The sequence below is a fragment of the Pyrus communis genome, chromosome 7, assembly GCF_041283825.1.
Source record: "Pyrus communis isolate YQ-2024b chromosome 7, ASM4128382v1, whole genome shotgun sequence".
Taxonomy (NCBI): domain Eukaryota; kingdom Viridiplantae; phylum Streptophyta; class Magnoliopsida; order Rosales; family Rosaceae; genus Pyrus; species Pyrus communis.
This window is the reverse complement of record NC_142571.1, coordinates 29,267,803-29,288,791: the sequence shown is the minus strand read 5'-3', so window position 1 is coordinate 29,288,791 and position 20,989 is coordinate 29,267,803. Positions and strand designations below refer to the sequence as shown.

Genomic DNA, 20,989 nt, shown 5'->3' with positions numbered 1-20,989 from the left:
AATGTTAATTTTGGACTTAAATTCTAACAGAGTTCACCACGAGGGTTTAAATCCGAATTTTTTCACTGCATAGACTATCTTCCGATTACCCTTTTACCACGGAGACCATTAATCCAATTTAGCCTTATAAAATTAATACATCTAAACCTGTATCAATCCAATAACTTGTCTTAATGTGTAAATTTGCTCGTCTGATTTATTGCCCCTTGCCTATGTCAGATTAAAAATTAAAAAAATACAGCAAAATCCGGAAATCATGAGATATCCTCTTGCATGGGTGGTGAGAGGGTGAGAAGTTCAAACCGTGCAATTGGCGTGTCTGTTATTAACATATTATTCCAACTTGCATGCCCACTCCATCTCAAAACTAAGATCTAATCCCAAATTTGAAGCCCAAAGTCAAATGAAAAACTTATTCCAAATTTTATGCCCAAAGGGAAACAGAGCCCACTAAATCTCTAATGAAAATGAAATGGGGTTAATGAATCTAATAACTGACCCAAAATCTAAGCCCAAATGCTACCTAACACTCTACTTAAGGCAATTAAATAAGTAAAATCATGCAAACGTTAGTGTAGTCATATTGGCTAGAGTAGATGTATTGTTCATTTACACTTAATTTTAAATCTCACTCCCCATAATTCAAATTAGTTTAAACTATAATATCACTTGTGTACATATATATATGGGTCCTCTTTTTTTTTGGGCTAATTACATTTTAATTTTGTCTTCTTTTTATTGTTGGGTTCATTCTATACTTTTTTTTTTTTAATAAATGATATTATCTACACTAAGAGAATGAACATGGGTTTAGCTACACAATGGGCTAACAATAATGTGGTTCAAATTTGCCTTTAGCGATAATCAAACCTAAGACCTCTCACTTGCAACTTACACGTGAAGAAAAATACTATTAGATCGTAATACTAAGTGGTAGATTCATTCTATACTTAACATATTTGCTTTGCTCTCAACTGACTTGGCACAATTCAATATAAGCATGTATTTCCCATCCTCACAAAAACAGAAGAAAAAAATTTACCCTTTCGTGCTTTCCCTAGCCAAAAATTAGAAGGGCACAAGCTTTGTCTACAGAGCATAACCTTGTGGGTCACCGGGCATATGCATATGTATGTGATGACAGAACTGCTCCGTCTAGAGAGCACCGTAGGAAACCTTCATGCCTTGTCTCACATCATTTTGTAAATGCCCACCAAGTTCTTACCAATGTTAGTACATACAAATGGTGGCTACTTTTTATAGCTAGGTTAGATTCCATAGTAGGCCATTCGACATATTGCCATTTTTTCTTCTTGGGGTGGAGCTAATGACATTATGTTTAACTGATTAAGCAAGATAAAAGATGGTGTGGATTGGATCTAACGTGACAGAATCTAAAGAATATTGCCATGATCTTCTTCTCTTTTGTTCTTTTGTTGGTCATGTTTAATCAATTTCTTTAATTATACATTAGGCCAGCATAAACTCTATAAAACATAGCGCAATCTAATTAATTGGGTAATATCAGAGAAACCAACTATTTAGATCAAATTTTGTAAATTATATAACGTGGTTGTTGATGATTGGAATATTACTTAAGTGTTGTAACGTGGTTATTTCCTATTGAGACACATCACATAATTTACAAATTTGGTTTAAAAAATTAATTTACCTAACATTACTCTAGTTAAAATCCAGTCGTGATCATCGGTTGAGATCCAAGCCTACTCCAAACTTTGACCTTTTTTTTTCCATGGTCTAAAAAATTAGTTTACTTGTCACTTAGTATTATGGTCTAATAGTGTTCCTCTTCACTTCTAAGTGAAATGTCTTAGGTTCAATTAAGTGAAAAGGTTTTAGGTCTGATTCACACCAAAGATGAATTTAAACCACATTATTGCTAGTCATTGTAAGACTTGTTAAAAGAAAATTAATAATCTACTTAATATTCACTCTAATTAAAATTCAGTTGTCATTGGTTCAGGTCCAGGCCTACTCCAAGGCTTGACCTTTTTTTTGCTTGTGACGCTAAGTTCATTCATTTCCTCTTTAATATAGATAATATCATTTATTGTAATGATCTATTTAACATTCACTCTATTTGAAATTCAGTTTTCATTGGTTTAGGTCCAGGACTACTCCAAGGCTTGACCTTTTTTCCCCCCAATTTTTTTTGTGCATTGTAATAGAAAGATATCACTCACCCCCCCCCCCCCCCCCCCCCCCCCCCCCCCCCCCCCACACCCAAAAAAAAAAAAAAGAGTTTAGGGTTCGGTGTCCAAGCATATGGTGTTGCACCATTTGTTGTTGAGAATAAAATTCTTTATTTCACAACTATTTTATGACCAATCAAACAGTTTAATTTGGCCGTAGGTTTTCGGAAGCAAGGCTTTGTGGACATTTGTTATAGGGGTGTGATATTCACACATTCATTTTTACTTTTCACGTATTCTTTTATTTTTCGATCGTCGAATCAGATGAATTGAAGAAAATCAAGAAATAGAAATTAACAAGAGATGTGTGAGAAGTAAAAAAAAATGAGTGGACAGTACATCCTTATTATAAACTACTGGAATCTGAGGCACAGTACGTAGTGGGAATTAACTTCTTCTCAATCTTTTAATTTGTAGGACTAGTACCGGACTGCTACACTTGGCATAGTTCAGTAGTCAAATTGCAGCTTTATATTTCTTTTCCCAAAACAAATGATTTCTTCCCCACCAAGCACTAGCTAGTTAGCACTACAAGAAGCCAATGAAACAAATATACGACAAAATTTCCGTGTCCAACTAAAATGTTGTCACATCAATCTTTGTTACCACTAATTCTTTAATGCATTGCCATGAACTAATTTGAAACAGGGATTTAGAGTCAATCATGCAAGACAAAATTGAGGAAAGTGACACGATTTTCAGTGATTTTGCATCCAACAGGTACCTAGCTAGCTACGATCAAGGAATTGGTAGACAGTCCCAAACAATAGATCTAATAAATCAAAAATTAGATCTCGGGCGAGAAAGTGAAAATATGTTCCGTATCGAAAATTTGTCAAATCTTGTATGTGTTTATAAAGAGTTTGAAAACTTGTAAGTCTGTTTTGATACAAAAAAGAAAATTGATGTTTTATTATAAAAAACAATTGACAATAGAGTAATGTAACTTTTTATAAACTCTTATAAAATTTAGTCCTTATTTCATTTTGGACGTTTTACTTTTTACATGCATCCTCGCATAAACTATATATACTTCTAAATATATATTTGCCGCTTTGCAATGGGATTTCAGAATAAAAAGTGTTGATCCACAATTATTTGTTAGTCTCCCTCTTTATCTTGATGAGCCGATATTGTTTAATGGTCGTTTTCTCCTTGTCTATGAAAGAAAATTAAAGACCATTAAACTTCATGTAGTAAGGAAAATGATGGATCGAAGCGGTGTGAAAGAGTTGAAAATTCTCGACAGTTGTTTCTCCTAATTGAAAGCTACAGCTGCAACTTGGCATCGAAACAGGTAACATAACTTGATAAAGACGGCTCTATTGCATGGGTTTTCTTCTCCCCTTTGCTTTTAGGTGTGGCCCTGAAAATAGCGGGGTCTACATTTCGAGCACATAAACATGCACAGACGCACGCGAGCACACTGCAGGCAGATGGCTAAAAGAATAGAATTTTAGATTTAATAGAAGAAATAAATATTGATAGTTAAGCTTGATGAAATATATATTGCTTTGAATTCTTTAGGGCTTTGCATGCAAGTTTTAGGGTTTTTTTTAGGTTTCTTTCTTTTCAAAAGTTTGGTGGTTGTCATATTGTTGTTTGCCGCCCTTTTAGACCTACTTAGATCTTAAGTTCCAGCTTTCTGTGTGGATGTGTCACTTGGCACCAGAAACAACAAAAATGAAAAACAGTCGGCATTTCCTGGCTGGGCCAACCTGGTCAATTATTGGTCTGCAATTTTTTTTGCTAATTATTTAATTAAGATTTATTACGTCTTAACAGTACTGTGGGTCGGTTTAATTTGTGCCTTCTCCACCCACATGCATAAAACCCACTTTATTAATACATGTTTAGCTAAATCTAATGATGTGTAGTGCTTTCTCTTGTATGAGCTTCTTTCCTTTGGAGGTTATAATCCATTGTTTGATTAATCATGTTTTATATCATGAACCTGAGAGCATCTCAAATCTCCACGATCCTCTCTCCCCCCCCCCCTCTCTCTCTCTCTCTCTCTCTCTCTCTCTCTCTCTAAAGTCATTGTCTTATACACTAAACCAATGAGCTGGAGCTCAAGTCCTACATCAACATCATTGTATATTGCTTTAGCTTTACCAACTCAAAGGCAAACTTGGGCGTCAAGAAAAGAAGGAGTACCCTGTATCATCTTTAATTAATCACTAGTAATTCTTTTGGTAATACAGTATTTTTTTTTATAAGGACATACAAGGTCCTTTAATTCCCGATTCGGCATTCACTCTCTCAACACGCCCCCTCACTGTGTGTGGCTATTTAATGACTCAAAACGTGAATTAATTATATCTATTCTGATACTCTAAAGGAAGCTGAGATTAATTTCACCATAAACAAATTAATAATTAGAAATATTGAAGTACTCATTAGAAATGTGGCCATTTAACGACTTAACACGTGAATTAATTATCTACTATAATATTAGAGGTTGAGATTAATTTCATCATAAACAAAATAATAATTAACAATATCGAAGTACTCGTTAGAACTATAAGAACATACAAGATTGATAAACTTTTACTATAAGTCATTTCTTCACATCATCCCGGCAGAGGAAATGGATTGATTGTCGGCACGCACAGCTGACAGATCTGCAATTCCATTGGCTAATGTTGGTGTAAGATCCAATTCACGTCCACATGTATATAAAGATCCGGAACTTCCCTACATGGAAAGAACATACATTATTGAGTCAAAAAGGCCTTTTAACTAGAGTGAAGCTTTATAATTTAAGTTTTTTATTTGATTTTTGGTTGGGTAGCAGAATAGTTACTTAGTTAATTGGAAAGGTGACATGCAACAAAACATCAACAAGGAAAAGAACTTTGAATACTTTTTTCTAAAGTGAAAAATTGTGCATGCATGTTTTTTATTTAGTCTTTTAACTTTTACGCTTCTGAAAGGTAGAAAGATTCCATTATAAAATATTTTCTTTTAATTTTTCTGCTGCTATTAAATCTCTGATCCAACCCGTTTTTCACTAAATCAAGGAATTAACGTATGCTGAGGATACTTAAGAATAGAACCCTTTGACTATTGAGTGTTGCATTCTCGGGATTCTTAACGCACTTTTCGTTGTCATGTATCGAACTTTCAGAGCGTACATACCAGGTTTAGTGAATCATAACATCTCACAAAAAGGCTTTGATTTCAGAATAATTTGTACAACATAATTGAGAAGACTTATAATATCTATACCTCAGCTAACATACATAGTATCAGAGTAATTAGACAATTAAACCAATTACAGCTTGCTAACAAACTTTAACAAACTATGTTGATTTAGCAGGTTCATCATTTTGCAACCGTCAATAGCAATATTACAAGTCAAGCTTTAATTACCATAGCTTGTTTTAGTTTTGAGTCAAATTATAGATAAAAATCAGTTGGATAGTTGCCGTTTGGGGCCAAACACTTGAGTACGCAAGTCTTTAATAATGTTGTATGGCCAGCAAATATTTTGGAATACTCTATGCTGTCTCAATGAGGACAAGAATCATATCCGTTTGTTAGATATATATAGGAGTTGAAATTGAATAATTATATGATAACATTCAAAGAACCTAGGGTTTTATGAATCAGTGAATTGCAGAAAATGAAGAAGCAGCAGGAACGAAGAAGAAGAAGAAGAAGAAGAAGAAGAAGAAGTTTCCAATTCTCATTAGCTGTTTAATGAAACAGTACAAGTACTATATATAGTAGCTACACCACAATCCTTATCTAATAACTGCTCGTTTATCTTGTGTGCAACCTCTAAGTTAATGACATTTGGCATCTTCTGTGATTAGCTTCTGTTATTATTATGTGCATCGTTGAAAGTTCTCCACCCAGAGTCATATGACTAGTTGAATACTTCTCCATATATGCAAACTGCAAAATCATGAGAGAGAGAGAGAGAGAGAGAGAGAGAGAGATTTTGCAGAAAAGATAGTCAAATCTAGAATGAATAAATAATTAAATGAAAAAACATGCCACAATGTTAGAGAAAACTGGTAAATTCATAAAAAATGGAGAAAATGCCAATTAACCTATTGAATTGTAAAGAACAACAAAAGAATGTGTGTTGACCCGACCATGACCACCATAACTGCTAAATGTATAAGGAATTGTTATTAGCATTCTAAAAATCTCATTTGACACTCCAAATTTTCTATAATTAAAAAAAATACATTTATAAAAAAATACACTTATAATAAATGTAAAATAATATTTTCAAAATCCTAATAACAATTCCAGTTGTATATATATTTTTCTCTTAATTTGTTCCAAAGCCGTAATTTACAATGAAAGCAGCTTTTCGGGGCGTGGACTGTGGTGTGTGACTGAGTGAATACTTGGGCAAAAAGTAGCGAAAAGCTAAAGTGGCATTGCGTGTAACCCACCAATGGAAATGTGGACAAAAGATTTGCGAACCAAAGCATGTGCTGCTGAGGTGTAAAGGCCCTCAAGGACCAAGAAAGATAAGATGGATGCTCATAGGAATCTATGCGACTTGTCTCGTAATTTCACATCATCCGTCTTATAATATTTTTTCAATAATGAAGACATATTAATGATACATCAACGCTATAAATAATAACATGATAACAACACAATAGTGATATAATGGGGATTGATCATTTTTACAACTAAATATCAAAAATACATTTATTGCAACAAATTGACCTATGTATTACATATATGCAGTATTGGTTTTGCCCTAAAACCTGCGAGGAAAGATGGTCTTATATATCATGATGCCCCAGTTGATAAGTTGATGATAAGAGCTCTTACTGCTCAGTTGCTCTTTCCACGACGCTTCTTTTTGGCGATTGTATGTGCAAACAAAGTAAAAACCCTAAAACTTTACCAAAAAGTAAAAACCGTAAAAGCCATCAGTTTCTTTAGTTTTTAGTTCACACGATCACGTACCACGGTACTAGTCACTGTCTTTGCCTGCATGTTTGTACATGGGAGAATTGACGCCACAAAATAATCTGAAGTAGGATTCTTTTTCCTTTTTTTTTCTCTTTCATTCCCTTTCCTTCTATTTGAACGGTCATAGTTAAGCCATGTTAACATTTTATATTAATTTTTTTATAAAAAAAGAAATACAAAATAGAAAATGTGAAAAGAAGAGATGAAAGGAGATGGAAAAATGAAATAAGAGAATCCTAGTCCAAATAATCTCGCATTTTTAACAAGCTAGCTACAATACACTAGTACATTACATGGATCCCCACTCACCCATCACAGAAAAAACAAGAAAATAAAGCAGTGAAGTACACAAGAAGTTTGACAGGAAAAAAAAAAAGTACACAACAAGAAAAGTAGGACGGGCAGAATTTATATGGAGGGTTCTAGACGTTGGAAAAATGTGAGATTAGGGTTCGTTTGAATTTTGGGCCAAGGGTTGGAATTAGGGTTTGTTTTCTTCCCTATTAGGATTAGATTTAGTTCACTGTATCTAGAAGTGCTTGTATTCATTTATTATTAGCACGTTAGACACAATGTAGTGTTTTATTCCGTTTAGTTAATTGAGCAATCTATTCGTTTTGTACTCCGTTTGTTCGTTCGTCCATTATGTGTACTTTGATTTTCAAATCAAGAATGATTGTTTTCTCTTCAAATATTAATGTTAACCAATAACAATAAACAAAACTAAACCAATTGATTTTAGTTTTCATGAACCTACGTATGCAAGCTTGTATATACGTATATATTCTTGAACATTGTCGATTGTCGTTTAGACATACTTGAATTTAGCCAAATTAACTAGAACAATGCGATGTCCCCTCTACAATCAAATTCTTAAATTTAGTATAAAATACTATCGTTTGTCAAAAAAAAAAAAAAAAAAAATCATCCTCTTTGAGTTTGTGGGAAAAATTTTTGTCCATTATATGGTTTGCATGGAAGTATTATACAAATCATTGAACCTATTTTAATACTTTTATTTATGTCATCAAGCTTTTTTCTCCCTCCTTTGCTGGTTTATTGTCACCATGCATAAATTGAGAATTTACTAAATTAAGAAACAGTCAATGGATCCCTTAATTATTTATGTAGTGTATGAAAATTGATGATTAAGAAAACATAATATCTCCAAATACTTCAATTTATAATGATATCTATCAAAATGATTTCAGGATTGTAATTAAGCTTGCATGGGGGTTGTAACTTTTTTTTTTTTCTTCTTCTTTTGAAACAATGTATGGATATACGAAGTTAACAAAACGTAAAACCTTATTATTGTGGCAGCCGCTCCTTTTCAGTCTTTTAGCACTTTCATGTAGTGGCAGCTTAAATACTACGTATACTGAAACCAAAATATTTCTTCAAAAGAACGAAGAAACGTGCAAAATAACTTTTTAGGTCATGTTCCTTCAAAAGTAGTGACCGAAAGTTAAAAAATATATAAATAAAAAATCGTATGAAAAAGTAATTGAATAAAAAAATTAAAAATTCGTTTAGAAGTTTATTTAAAATGATTAAAAATAATTTTAACAAAAATGTTGAGTTCTAAAAGTACTTAAAGTGTTTTCTTACAAGAAAGGCATAATAGTAATTCTTGCTCAAAGCACTTTAAGTGCTTTCTAAAATTTACTTTCATTTTTTATACGGATTGATTCTATAAAATTTTCACAAGAAGAGCTTTTAGCTATTTAAAAGTACTTCAAAAAATATAAAGGGTACAAGATTACTAATAATATGATTCTTTTGGATTATAATTAATTATATAATTCTTATTCACATTTTATTGTTAGGTAATCTTTGAAACTTTTGGGGCCTTTCGTTGTACCTAATTATTTATTAAATTTTATTCAGACAACGTCTGTTACTTTTAGCTCAAATGTTAAAGTATTTAATCCCCCAGACCTAACAAATTAGAATTCATCCTTAATTCTTACCATGTACTCATCCTGATACTGAATAAATAAATTTCCTCAATCAAGAGCTTGTAAATAAATATCATTTAAAAAGAAATAAAGCAAATATCATTTTAATCCACAAATAAATACTTTACTGTTTTAACAGTGGTTGAAAGGTGTTGAATCATTGCATGACGGTGTGTGTTCAAACTTCGTCCGTAACTAATCTAACAAATTCTATTGTTTGACAAAAAAATAAACCAAATATCTCCACATTTATCGTGGAAAAATTGTAAGCACAAATGGAGAATTACTAAACTGGATACTATACATACAATACAAATAATATAGATAATGTATATAGTTGTACTCGATCAAACACATTAACGTCAATGATTTACGAACTGGATGTGCTAATTAAGCACCCAAAATTGAAAAAATAAAAACACCATAAATTACAGGGCGTTACATATCAAAATACATTTACTAGATATCAATAAATATTTCCGAAAAATATTTGGCAGTTGAACTACAGTCCATTAAATTACTAGATTTGTTTGAAACATGTATTAATAATAGACATTAATGTACAACTAAACGTGTAGATTAATGGGAGATTTTTTAGGGTGAAGGAATACCATTTGGTATATCAAATTTAATAAAATAATGAGATTGGTTGGAAACTTCAAAAAAATCTGTAATTAATTATATTTTAACATTTGATATATCGTGTTGTGTTTTCAACACAGACTAAAACACTGAGAACTTGAGCCCACACCAAGGTAGGTACAGTTATATGTGCCCAAGAAAATAATTGAGCATGTTCCAAAAATAAGAAAATGTTACAAAAAGAAATTAAAAATGATAAGGTTGTTGAACCCAACCAAATTACAACTCAGCTGCACAGTTGCAATCTGCAAATTGCGAGTCCCATGCTAGCTGACACAACTTAAAATATCCCTTAAATTTTTTTCCTGCCTAAATTTAGTGGTAAACATATGGATGCAGCATTATTATTATTATCTCAACCACGAGACATTTTTCGGTGTATGCAAAATCAAGTTCTAAGATCATCTCCAATGGTTGGGCTAAAAGCCAAATATTTTAGTCCGGAAAATTTAGCTTTTAGCCCAGAAATAACTTTTCTGCTCCAACCATTCTAGCCTAAAATTTTAGCCAGGGATTATTAAAGAATGAACTTAGGCTATTTTTTTTTGTTAAATTAAATTTAAAAAATAAATAAATATGTAGACTATCGTAAATTAATTTTATAAACATTTTAATCTAAAAAAATTTAAATTCCAATAAATATTGGGTGGAGTCCACTCTGATTTCTGGGCTAAATTTTGGGGGGAATTTGGCCTTGGTTTAGCATTTAGCATTTAGCCCCAATTTTCCCCTTGGGTTGGTGTCACATCCCAGACTCCAACCTCTCGGATATTGTCCGCTTTGGCATTCTGGGCCTGGACTATGTCGCAGCCACCCAGCTACCGCACGGTTTTGTTCTTGTGGACCGTAGTCCACAAAAGGCCTCGTGCTAGGTAGAGATGGGAATATACATTTAAGGATCACTCCCCTGGGCGATGTGGGATGTCACAATCCACCCCCCTTAGGGGCCCGACGTCCTCGTCGGCACACACGCGACCAGGATTAGGCTCTGATACCAAATTGTCACATCCCGGCCCGAGCGGGACCACTTCCCGGGCCCGCTCCACCACCGTAGCACGATATTGTCCGCTTTGGGCTTACCATTCCCTCACGGTTTTGTTTTTGGGAACTCACGAGCAACTTCCCAGTGGGTCACCCATCATGGGATTGCTCAAGCCTCCTTCTCGCTTAACTTCGGAGTTCCTACGGAACCCGAAGCCAGTGAGCTCCCAAAAGGCCTCGTGCTAGGTAGGGATGGGAATATACATTTAAGGATCACTCCCCTGGGCGATGTGGGATGTCACAGTTGGAGTGGGTTTGGGGGAAAATTTTGGGGGGTAATTTGGCTTTTAGCCCACCATTGGAGTTGGTCTAAAGACGCTAGGTGTTAATTTGTTTTTTTGTTTTTAGTTTTAATTAAATTTATTATATAATATATGAATAAATATTTATTTATATTTAAAATATTATATAATTATATTGGATATATAAAATGTAAAATAAAATTACATATAAATTATAAAGTATCTGAACATCTTTACTAATTAATAAAATCCTCTTTGTCAACCAAAAGAGGGTAAAAAGACAAATTAGTCTTCTATCACACAAAAAAAAATTAATGGCCAATAATGTAATTTCACATGTCCAAATTTTACTATTTTTAATTAAAGCCTCACTTACTGGTGATGTTAAAAATTAAAATACCTTCAATATTAAAAAAAAAAAAACCAAAAAAAAAAAACAAAAACCTCCCACTCCCCCTGCATTCTCTCTCTCCCTCTCTCCTTCTCATTTTCTAAAAAAAGTGTTCATACACACAAAGTGTGTAGGCAAATGCTAGTATTATATAATTATTTGTTCATCCACTTCTTTCAATTATTTAAAAAATAAAATACAAAATAGAAATTATCTAGGTAACATCCCACATCGCCCAGTAGAGTGGATCCTCTAAGCCTTATATGTATATTCTTATCTTTACCTAGCACAAGTAGGGGTGGGTTCGGTTCAAAACGGTTCGGTTTTTTGCCAAAACCGAAACCAAACCGAAATTTCGGTTCGGTTCATTTTTTTTTCGGTTTCGGTTTTTTCCGGTTCGGTTTTTTTCGGTTTTTTATTTTTATTTTTAAATGATGTAAATGGAAGGAACCTACCTATCAACCTCCCAATTCTCATATATCAGAGAATTGAGAGCCTCAAAATCCTGAATATATTCAAGTAATTCAACTACTTGTGATCAAGCGGAACGAATTCAAATTTTCAAAAGTTAAGCAAATACATAAACATATATTCTTCAAGGAAATGTACATCGCTAGGATTCAAAATTCAAAAACTTTAAAATTTACAAAATCATGAAATAACTCAACAAATTAACTGATCGATGCAAATCGAAAAAAAAAGAAGAAGCAATTGGGTTCTTCTAAATACCATAATCGGACTTCAATAGTGCATGCCCAGTGCCCACATTCAAATTCATAGTCAAGTCCACAATAGATCTAGAAAATTCCAAAACATATTTAGAGAAAAATACAAACTTTTTCACCTTAAATTACATAAATTTCAAATGGGTAACCATACAATTAAAAACCTATGAACTGACAAATAAATAAAACCACAACCTTTGTTGCAGCAATATAGCCATGATCGTCACAAGCTCTTTCAATTCCTCTTTTTGTCGGATCTCGAAAAGGGCGAGGGAAAATCATGGTTTGGAAGAAGGAATCCGCGAGGAGGACAGGAGAAGATTGGAGAGAGAGTGATTTGGAGGAAGAGAGGAAGGAGAGGGAGAGGGAGGGAGAGAGGGAGAGAGAAAGAGAGGAAGCAAAGGCAAAGAGGAAGCAGCGGACGGAACAAAGAGGTGTTTGAGATCTGAAATGAAATGGGACTGAGACAGCTAGGGTTTGTAAAGTTAAGAAATTTTATAAAGCATTAAACATAAGAAACCTATAAATAAATTACTGGTACAATTATAACAACACAAAGCCTACAGTCAAGTTGGCTTGCAACAACCAACCCCAACCCGTAGGGAAAGGGTTCAAACCCCGACGGCAACATGTATTTTTTAGTATTTATATATGATTTTTTTTTCGGTTCGGTTCAATTCGGTTCGGTTTCCAAACCTCAAAAACCGAAACCGAACCAACCAAATTCGGTTTGGTAGTTTCGGTTCGGTTTTTTTTTTCGGTTCGGTTTTTTTCGGCCTCGGTTCGGTTTGGTTTTCGGTTTTTTTCGGTTTTCGGTTTTTTGAACCCACCCCTAAGCACAAGGCCTTTTGGGAGCTCACTGGCTTCGAGTTCCATCGGAACTCCAAATTTAAGCAAGTTTGCGCGAGAGCAATCTCAGGATGGGTGATCCACTTGGAAGTTCTCGAGTGAGTCCCCAAAAACAAAACCGTGAGGGCGTGGTTGGGGCCCAAAGCGAAAAATATCATGTTACGGTGGAGTTGAGCCCGAGATGTGGTGGGGGCCCAGGCCTGGATGTGACAATTTGGTATCAGAACCAATCCTTACCCGGAAGTGTGCCGATGAGGATGTCGGGGCCCTAAGGGGGGTGGATTATAACATTCCACATCGTCCAAGGGAGTGGATCCTTTAAGCCTTATATGTATATTTCCATCTTTACCTAGCACGAGATCTTTTGGAAGCTCACTGGCTTCGGGTTTCATCTTAACTCTGAAGTTAAGTTAGTTCGCACGAGAGCAATCCCAGGATGGGTGACCCACTGGGAAGTTCTTGTGTGAGTTCCTAGAAACAAAATCGTGAGGGCGTAGTTGGGGCCCAAAGTAGACAATATCGTGCTACGGTGGAGTTGAGCTCGAGATGTGGTGGGTGCCTGGGCTGGGATGTGACAATCTATTTATGTCTTGTTTTGAATAAGAATATATATAGAAAGAAAAAAAAGGTAAAAAGAATGAAGCTTTCATAACACCCAAATTACTACGTTTCCATTAAGATTTCAAAAGGTAAAAATAATGAAGCTTTCATAACACCAAAATTACTGCTTTTCCATTAAGATTTCAAAAGGTTAAAAAAAAATAAAATAATAATAATAATCACACAAAAAGAAAAAAAACCATGTAATGGGGCTGTGATTGGTCACGCTCATTATTTTTCAAAATATATTTTAATAAAAAAAATAATATCTGAAATAAGTAAAACTAAAAAAAAAAGTGAAAGAATAAAAAAAAAACCCAACTGACATATCTATTTTTATTTTTATTTTCATTTTTTTGAACAAACGATATTATCTACACTGATGAGGTAAGAAAGTGGGCTAAGCTTAATAATAGGCTAGCAATAATGTGATTCAAATTCGTCATTGGCAAGAATCGAACTAAGACTTCTCACTTACAAGTAAAAAGAAATATCATTAAACCGTAATACTAACTGACATTTTTATATTATTTTTTAAAACACATGTGATTCATTTTTTCAATAATAAAGTAATATGTAAACGAACAAATTGTCACACGCGTAGGTATATCGCTAGAGGTTAGTCATTAGGAAGAGAAAGCAAAATTGAAAAGTAAAAGAAAAGAAAAGAGGGAAAGCCGCCAGAATTGGGAGGAGACCGGTCAGTCAAAAAACAGCTAGTAGTACCAGAGGTGAAAAAAGAATCCAACTATAATTCCATCGTTTTCATGTGGTTTTTCTTTTCTTGGAGGAGCCTTTAACGTCCATTTGTAACAAGCATGCTATAAATAGCTGCAGAGCTCCAACAACATAAGCAATCCACAGCACAAACGTTGTATTCGGACGTGTGTTGTGTAAACACATACATACGCACCCCAAAAAACACACGACAAATCTCTCTTTCTCTCTCTCTCTCCAAGTTTCCTTGATTGTCCAAAAAGAAATCCCACCAACCCATCTTCCTGGTTTTCCCAAAGTTGATGAATCTCTGCCCCGTTCGTTGAATCTCAATCTCATTTGCTCTGTATCTCGCCGGAAAGTCTGGTGAAAAGGCCCCGCCTTCGATCTCTGCCGTGAAGGAGGTGGCTTTTGTTCAAAAGGATTGGTGGAAGGATGGAACAGAAGCACATTCTGCTGTCTGCTCTGAGTGTTGGGGTTGGGGTTGGGGTGGGGCTGGGATTGAGTTCCGGGCAGGTTGTGAGCAAATGGGTAAACGGCAATTGCTCGGCGGATGAGGTGACGGCGGAGCAGATTGAGCAGGAGTTGATGAGGCAGGTGGTAGATGGCAGAGACAGCAAAGTTACATTTGAGGAGTTTCCTTATTACCTAAGGTAATTTTGGAGATTTTCTAACTCAATTACCACAATTTTTAGTTTTGAGCATGCTCACATGGAAGATGGTTGTGTTTCATATCTAATTTTCCATGTTATATGTAATTAAAGTTCAGTATTTTGCCTAATTGTGAATAATACAATCCATAAATGCTGGGTTTTTCTGCACAAGTTTTCATTTTTCTTCTTCCTGGGTAAATTTTGTTTGACTAATTAAGTTTGATTATATCTGCTTTTAATATAATGGCTATGTAATTTTTCTGGGTTTTTTTATTTAATTAAATTTTTGGTGATGAGTTTATTCAGACATGGATATTGTACTTCTGCAAAATTGCCTTTGAATCCAATCTTTGCTTGCTTGTGACTTGTGTGGATGTTGAGTCTTCTGGATTCGATTTTTTTAACTGTTTTTTTTTTTTTGGATCAACCCATTAAGTTTTGTCCTTTAAGTTATCAGAAACATAATTTTAAGATGGAATCATGATGTGGATTTGCCTTTAAACGAGAGTGATGTAATTCTGATTTCTAATACTTGAACTTGTTTCTTTCTTGCATCATATCTAACAATTTATGTTTCGATGATGGCAATGACAGAGAGAGAACTCGGATGTTGTTAACAAGTGCTGCATATGTTCATCTGAAGCACTCCGACTTATCCAAGCACACCCGGAATCTTTCACCTGCAAGTAGAGCTATTTTGCTCTCAGGACCTGCAGGTAGGCTACTTAGAACTGGTTTGGTACTGAGGTGATTCTGAAAAAAGCTGCTATAAAAAAAAGCTGGGAGCTGTTTTTGTGTTTGGTAAACACTCAGCTTCAGTTTTTTTTCACAGTTTTGGATGAAAAAAAGCCAAAAACAAGAAGCTGCAAAACCTAGCTTTGAAAAACCGGCTTTTTTTCACATCTGTTTTACATAAAAGTTTACCAAACACTCTAATACTGCTTTTTTTTCTTTTCAAAAGGACTTTTACAAAAAAGTTTACCAAACACTCTGCTGCTTTATTTCACAGCTGCTTATTCTCACAGCACAGCAGAAACATCTTTTTTTCAAAGCACAGCAATACCAAACTAGCCCTTAGAAACGTTATCCGATTTTGGGATTTTCCACTTAAATACTCGTACCTTAACCTTTTCCATAAGCTAATCTAATTGCATCTCTTGTTTCCCAAAGAACTTTATCATCAAATGCTCGCCAAGGCTTTAGCGCATTACTTTGAGTCGAAGTTGCTGCTGTTGGATATAACTGATTTTTCGATCAAGGTAAATATTTGTAATACAGCAGTACTATATCAGTCTGTCTTTACATGTTTACATGAATTAGATTTGGCTCGTAATACAGTAGTACTAATAACTGTCAATTTTACATGTTTGCAGATACAGAGTAAATACGGCTGTGCCAAAAGAGAATCAGTAAGCGTTCTCTGCTTCTTACTGAGAAACTAATCATGTTTCTTTCTTTTCCGAAGTCTTAGCGTAGATCTTAAGTTTAGCAAGTGATGAAACCGGGATCCATATGTTGTTTAAACTCAATGTTATGCATTCCTGCACTTCATGTATCTTTGTCAAAGTATTAAAATTTTTTTGAAAGGAAAAGTTTGAATTTGCTCGATTGGATTTTTTTTTCTTTCTTTTGCCTGATTCATTGCATTCTTTTTGTAGCATCATAAGAGGTCCATCTCAGAGGTTACGTTGGAGCAAATGTCCAATTTGCTCGGTTCCTTCTCAATGCTCCCTTCACGCGGGGACACTAAAGGTACGAAGGAAATATAGCTATATTTTTTCGTTAAAGCTCCTCTGGTCAAATCCTATCTCTTGCTCTTGTCCTCAGTTCAGTGACTATTGGTAATGTCCACACTCCACACTTCACTGCTATTATAACTAATTGTTTTTTTACAGGTGCGTTATTTCGGCAAAGCAGTTCTTCTGATCTCAAATCAAGGTATAGTATTTGGTGATTGATTCTTGAATCAAGTGTCCTGATGTTTATGAAAAGTGTCGTTTCTAAAACACCATTATCTCACACCCGCAGGGGAACAGAAGGGCCAACTCGAACGCTTCAAAGAAATGCCTCTTCTGCATCTGATATGAGTATCATGAGTTTCAAATCCGCTTCACCAAGTTCAGGTTTGTTCATACAGTAAAATACCGGCTGTTTGAGAACCTAACTTTATGCTTTAGGTATGTGTGGAATTGCTTATCATTCTGTAACATTCTTTCGTTTTTTTTCAGTTCCTCTCAAGCGCGTGAGCAACTGGTGTTTCGATGAGAAACTTTTTCTGCTGTCACTTTACAAGGTAATGTCTTTTCTTTTGGTTAGATACAAGGTATGATTGCTTGAAAATGTTAGTATAGTACTAATAGGCATGAATCTTATTTCTCGTACAGGTCTTATCTTCGATATCAGAAACTGGTTCCATCATTTTATACATCAGGGACGTCGAGAAGCTTTTTCTCCAATCACGGCGGTTATACAATTTGTTCAACAAAATGGTGAAGAGACTTTCAGGGTCAGTGTTGATACTTGGTTCCCGAATGGTAGATGCTGAAGATGATTGCAAAGAAGTCGATGAGAAGCTTGCTGTTTTGTTCCCCTACAATATTGAGATCAGACCCCCAGAAGACGAGACTCATCTTGTCAGCTGGAAATCTCAACTGGAAGAAGACATGAAGATGATCCAATTTCAAGACAACAAAAATCACATAGCTGAGGTGCTTGCGGCGAATGATCTTGAATGTGACGATCTTGGTTCAATCTGCCATGCAGACACAATGGTACTCAGCAATTACATAGAAGAGATTGTGATTTCGGCGCTATCTTATCATTTGATGCAAAACAAGGATCCAGAATATCGAAATGGAAAGCTTGTTATATCGTCAAGGAGGTAGATACCAAATTTTCTGTATGCTTGATTTCTCAGTTTCATAATTTCTTAGGTTATATTTCACTGCAAAACAGACTGTTTTATGATTTTCTCTATCTAATTACGATTCTCAATCTGGAACAGTTTGTCCCATGGATTGAGTATATTCCAGGAGGGAAAATCTGGCGGGAAAGATTCTCTGAAACTGGAGACCAATGCCGATTCCAATAAGGTTTTTCTTCTACTTTCATTTTTAACCTCTTGATGTTTTACATTTCGAGTGGTGGATTAAATGGAACTGCTAGTAAATTCTGATGGCTTAATGGTTTATCATTTCTCTTGAATTTTAGAAAACCGAAGGGGAAGAGGCTGTTGGTGCAAAGACTGAATCGAAGTCTGAAACAGCAGCACCGGAAAACAAAGGTGAAGCCGAGAAATCTGGTCCTGCGGTGAAGAAGGACAGTGAGAATCCACCTCCGCCTAAAGTAGTAAGTTCAAGTCCTGCAGTACTATCCACAAAATCCACATGGTTCACCGTGTCTATTTTGTTCAGATCTTCGTTGTCTTATCAAAAATTCGTGGTGTTTGTGCAGGAAGTACCACCTGACAATGAATTTGAGAAGCGCATAAGGCCGGAGGTTATCCCTGCAAATGAGATTGGAGTCACATTTGCAGATATTGGTGCATTGGATGATATCAAAGAATCACTTCAGGAATTGGTCATGCTCCCGCTTCGAAGACCAGACCTTTTCAAAGGTGGCCTTCTGAAGCCTTGCAGAGGCATATTGCTTTTCGGTCCTCCTGGCACTGGAAAAACAATGCTGGCAAAGGCCATAGCAAGTGAAGCAGGAGCAAGTTTCATCAACGTGTCGATGTCCACGATCACCTCAAAATGGTTTGGAGAAGATGAGAAGAACGTTCGAGCTCTATTCACACTTGCAGCAAAGGTCTCCCCGACTATTATCTTCGTGGATGAAGTTGACAGCATGCTCGGGCAGCGAACCAGAGTTGGGGAGCATGAGGCCATGAGGAAGATTAAGAACGAGTTCATGACACACTGGGATGGACTTTTGACAAAGACCGGGGAGAGAATTCTTGTTCTCGCCGCAACCAACAGGCCATTTGACCTTGATGAAGCAATCATCAGGCGATTTGAGCGGAGGTATAGATCGACATTCTGTTACATACAGATTTTTCTTCATTCTTTTTCACCGTCTGCCAAATCTAAATCTACTTTCTGCGTTCAACAGAGTCATGGTTGGCCTTCCCTCAGTCGAGAACAGGGAAATGATCTTGAGAACTCTTCTTTCGAAAGAAAGGGTCGAAAATCTGGACTTTAAGGAGCTTGCAACCATGACAGAAGGGTACAGTGGAAGTGATCTTAAGGTTAGTTTTCGAGTTGACAATATTAATAACCTACCTTAAATTGTGACTAGTACGATGAACTCACGACACTAAATCTGGGAAAAACAGAACTTGTGCGTGACAGCAGCTTATCGACCAGTTAGGGAGCTTATAAAACAGGAGAGACAAAAGGATATGGTAAATTCACTACCTTTATGCTCTTTCTCTGCAACGGCATATTCTTTTTTTCTTCCCAATTCTGGTTTAAGCAATGCTTAACGATTTTGATCAAACTTGAAACTACAGGAAAAGAAGAAGAAAGATGCAGAAGAAAAAAGCACAGAAGAAGCTTCAGAACCGAAAGAAGAAGAGGAGGAGCGCGTAATTACCCTGAGGGCTTTGAACATGGAAGATATGAGGCAGGCAAAGAATCAGGTCACAAACTTCACCTTCTTTTCACATTTTATCCCCCAAAAACTCGCATTTTTTTGTTCTTATTGCATTTTATGTTTATACATGTGTATGGTGTAATGCAGGTCGCTGCAAGTTTCGCATCAGAGGGATCGGTAATGAGTGAGCTGAAACAGTGGAACGAACTGTATGGCGAGGGTGGCTCGAGGAAGAAGCAACAACTGACTTATTTCATGTAAACTACTGATACAGACGGGGAAGCCGGCAACTTAGGCACTAGTCATCAGCTTCATTCTTTGAGGAAGAATGTGAAGGGATTGAGGAAGATGGAAACTCCACATGAAAAGCAACAATGTTTGATGGCTCGCAACAGCGTGACGATCAGCTAGAAGCAGCTCTAGCTCCGACGCTCAGGCGAGGAAGAAACCTTACAACGCAAGGAACGTATATATCGGTGTACAAAATGTAAGCGTAGCCAAAGTTATTTGGGATTTTTTAGTCCATGTTCTGTGAAAAGTGTGTGGAATTTGGAGATGCTTGTGGGATTTCAGATTGGTGAGAGGAAACTTGGACTGAATTTAAAGAGCATTTGTGAACATTGTTCTTAAATTGTGTAATTATTTGATAGTGCAATGCTCTTTATACATGTAGATTTTGCTTTATTTTTTCTTAATATATTATTATATGAAATGAAATTATTATTTTAGAAAATTCAAGACGAAAGGATGATTTATTCAACATTAAAGCCAATTAATTCCATCCAAGTTTGATACAAACTCGGGTTGTATCTAGTCGGTTTACAACCTTAATACCAGTACCGCTAAACAAAAGGCTAGTTTAATAAGCACTTTAAGCTACTTAAATTAACGAGTACTGTCATTCTCTATCACTTACTAGTGAAAATGTTAACGGTTATTTTTTATATATTTTTGGTTCAAGCAAAACAAATAAATGAATCCGGATCCTCTTTGTGAGAATTCCGGAGATCCGTGAATTGTGTCTGTTCATCGTATATCGTAAGGTCATAAATCATTTTAAATATTTTTAATAAAAATTAAACACAAACCGTACCTGACAAAAACTGACTGTACGATGTACGATGAACGAACTCGATTCATAGATCCCCATGATTCTCACCAAAAGGATCCGGCAAGGAATCTGTTGGCAAATAAATATAGGGGACTAAGGCTGTGGGTAGGTGTAATAGCAGTCAAAATCAATTAATTCCAAAAATTGAGAACGATTTGTATTACACAGATATATTGTCATAGTGATGTCTCTTTACTTTAAAGGAAAACTAATAAAAATAGCTTGAAACTTTGAGTTTTAATGATAAAGACAAAATAAAGGGTAAAATGAATAGTACCAAAATTAAATTTTTAGTATAAAA

General features: G+C 35.4%; 1 protein-coding gene across 1 annotated transcript; it reads left to right on the top strand.

Annotated features, from left to right (window-relative positions):
* The first annotated feature begins 14,220 nt into the window (after nt 1-14,220).
* LOC137733627 (uncharacterized) lies at nt 14,221-20,261 on the top strand. Its single transcript, XM_068472764.2, has 16 exons — nt 14,221-14,984; nt 15,579-15,700; nt 16,155-16,243; nt 16,358-16,393; nt 16,643-16,736; nt 16,880-16,922; nt 17,013-17,107; nt 17,213-17,277; nt 17,369-17,865; nt 17,989-18,076; nt 18,195-18,332; nt 18,438-19,006; nt 19,095-19,230; nt 19,318-19,386; nt 19,495-19,623; nt 19,725-20,261. The coding sequence occupies exons 1-16, from the start codon at nt 14,767-14,769 to the stop codon at nt 19,836-19,838; spliced, it is 2,502 nt and encodes an 833-aa protein (XP_068328865.2). The 5' UTR covers nt 14,221-14,766; the 3' UTR covers nt 19,839-20,261.
* The last annotated feature ends 728 nt before the right edge of the window (nt 20,262-20,989 follow it).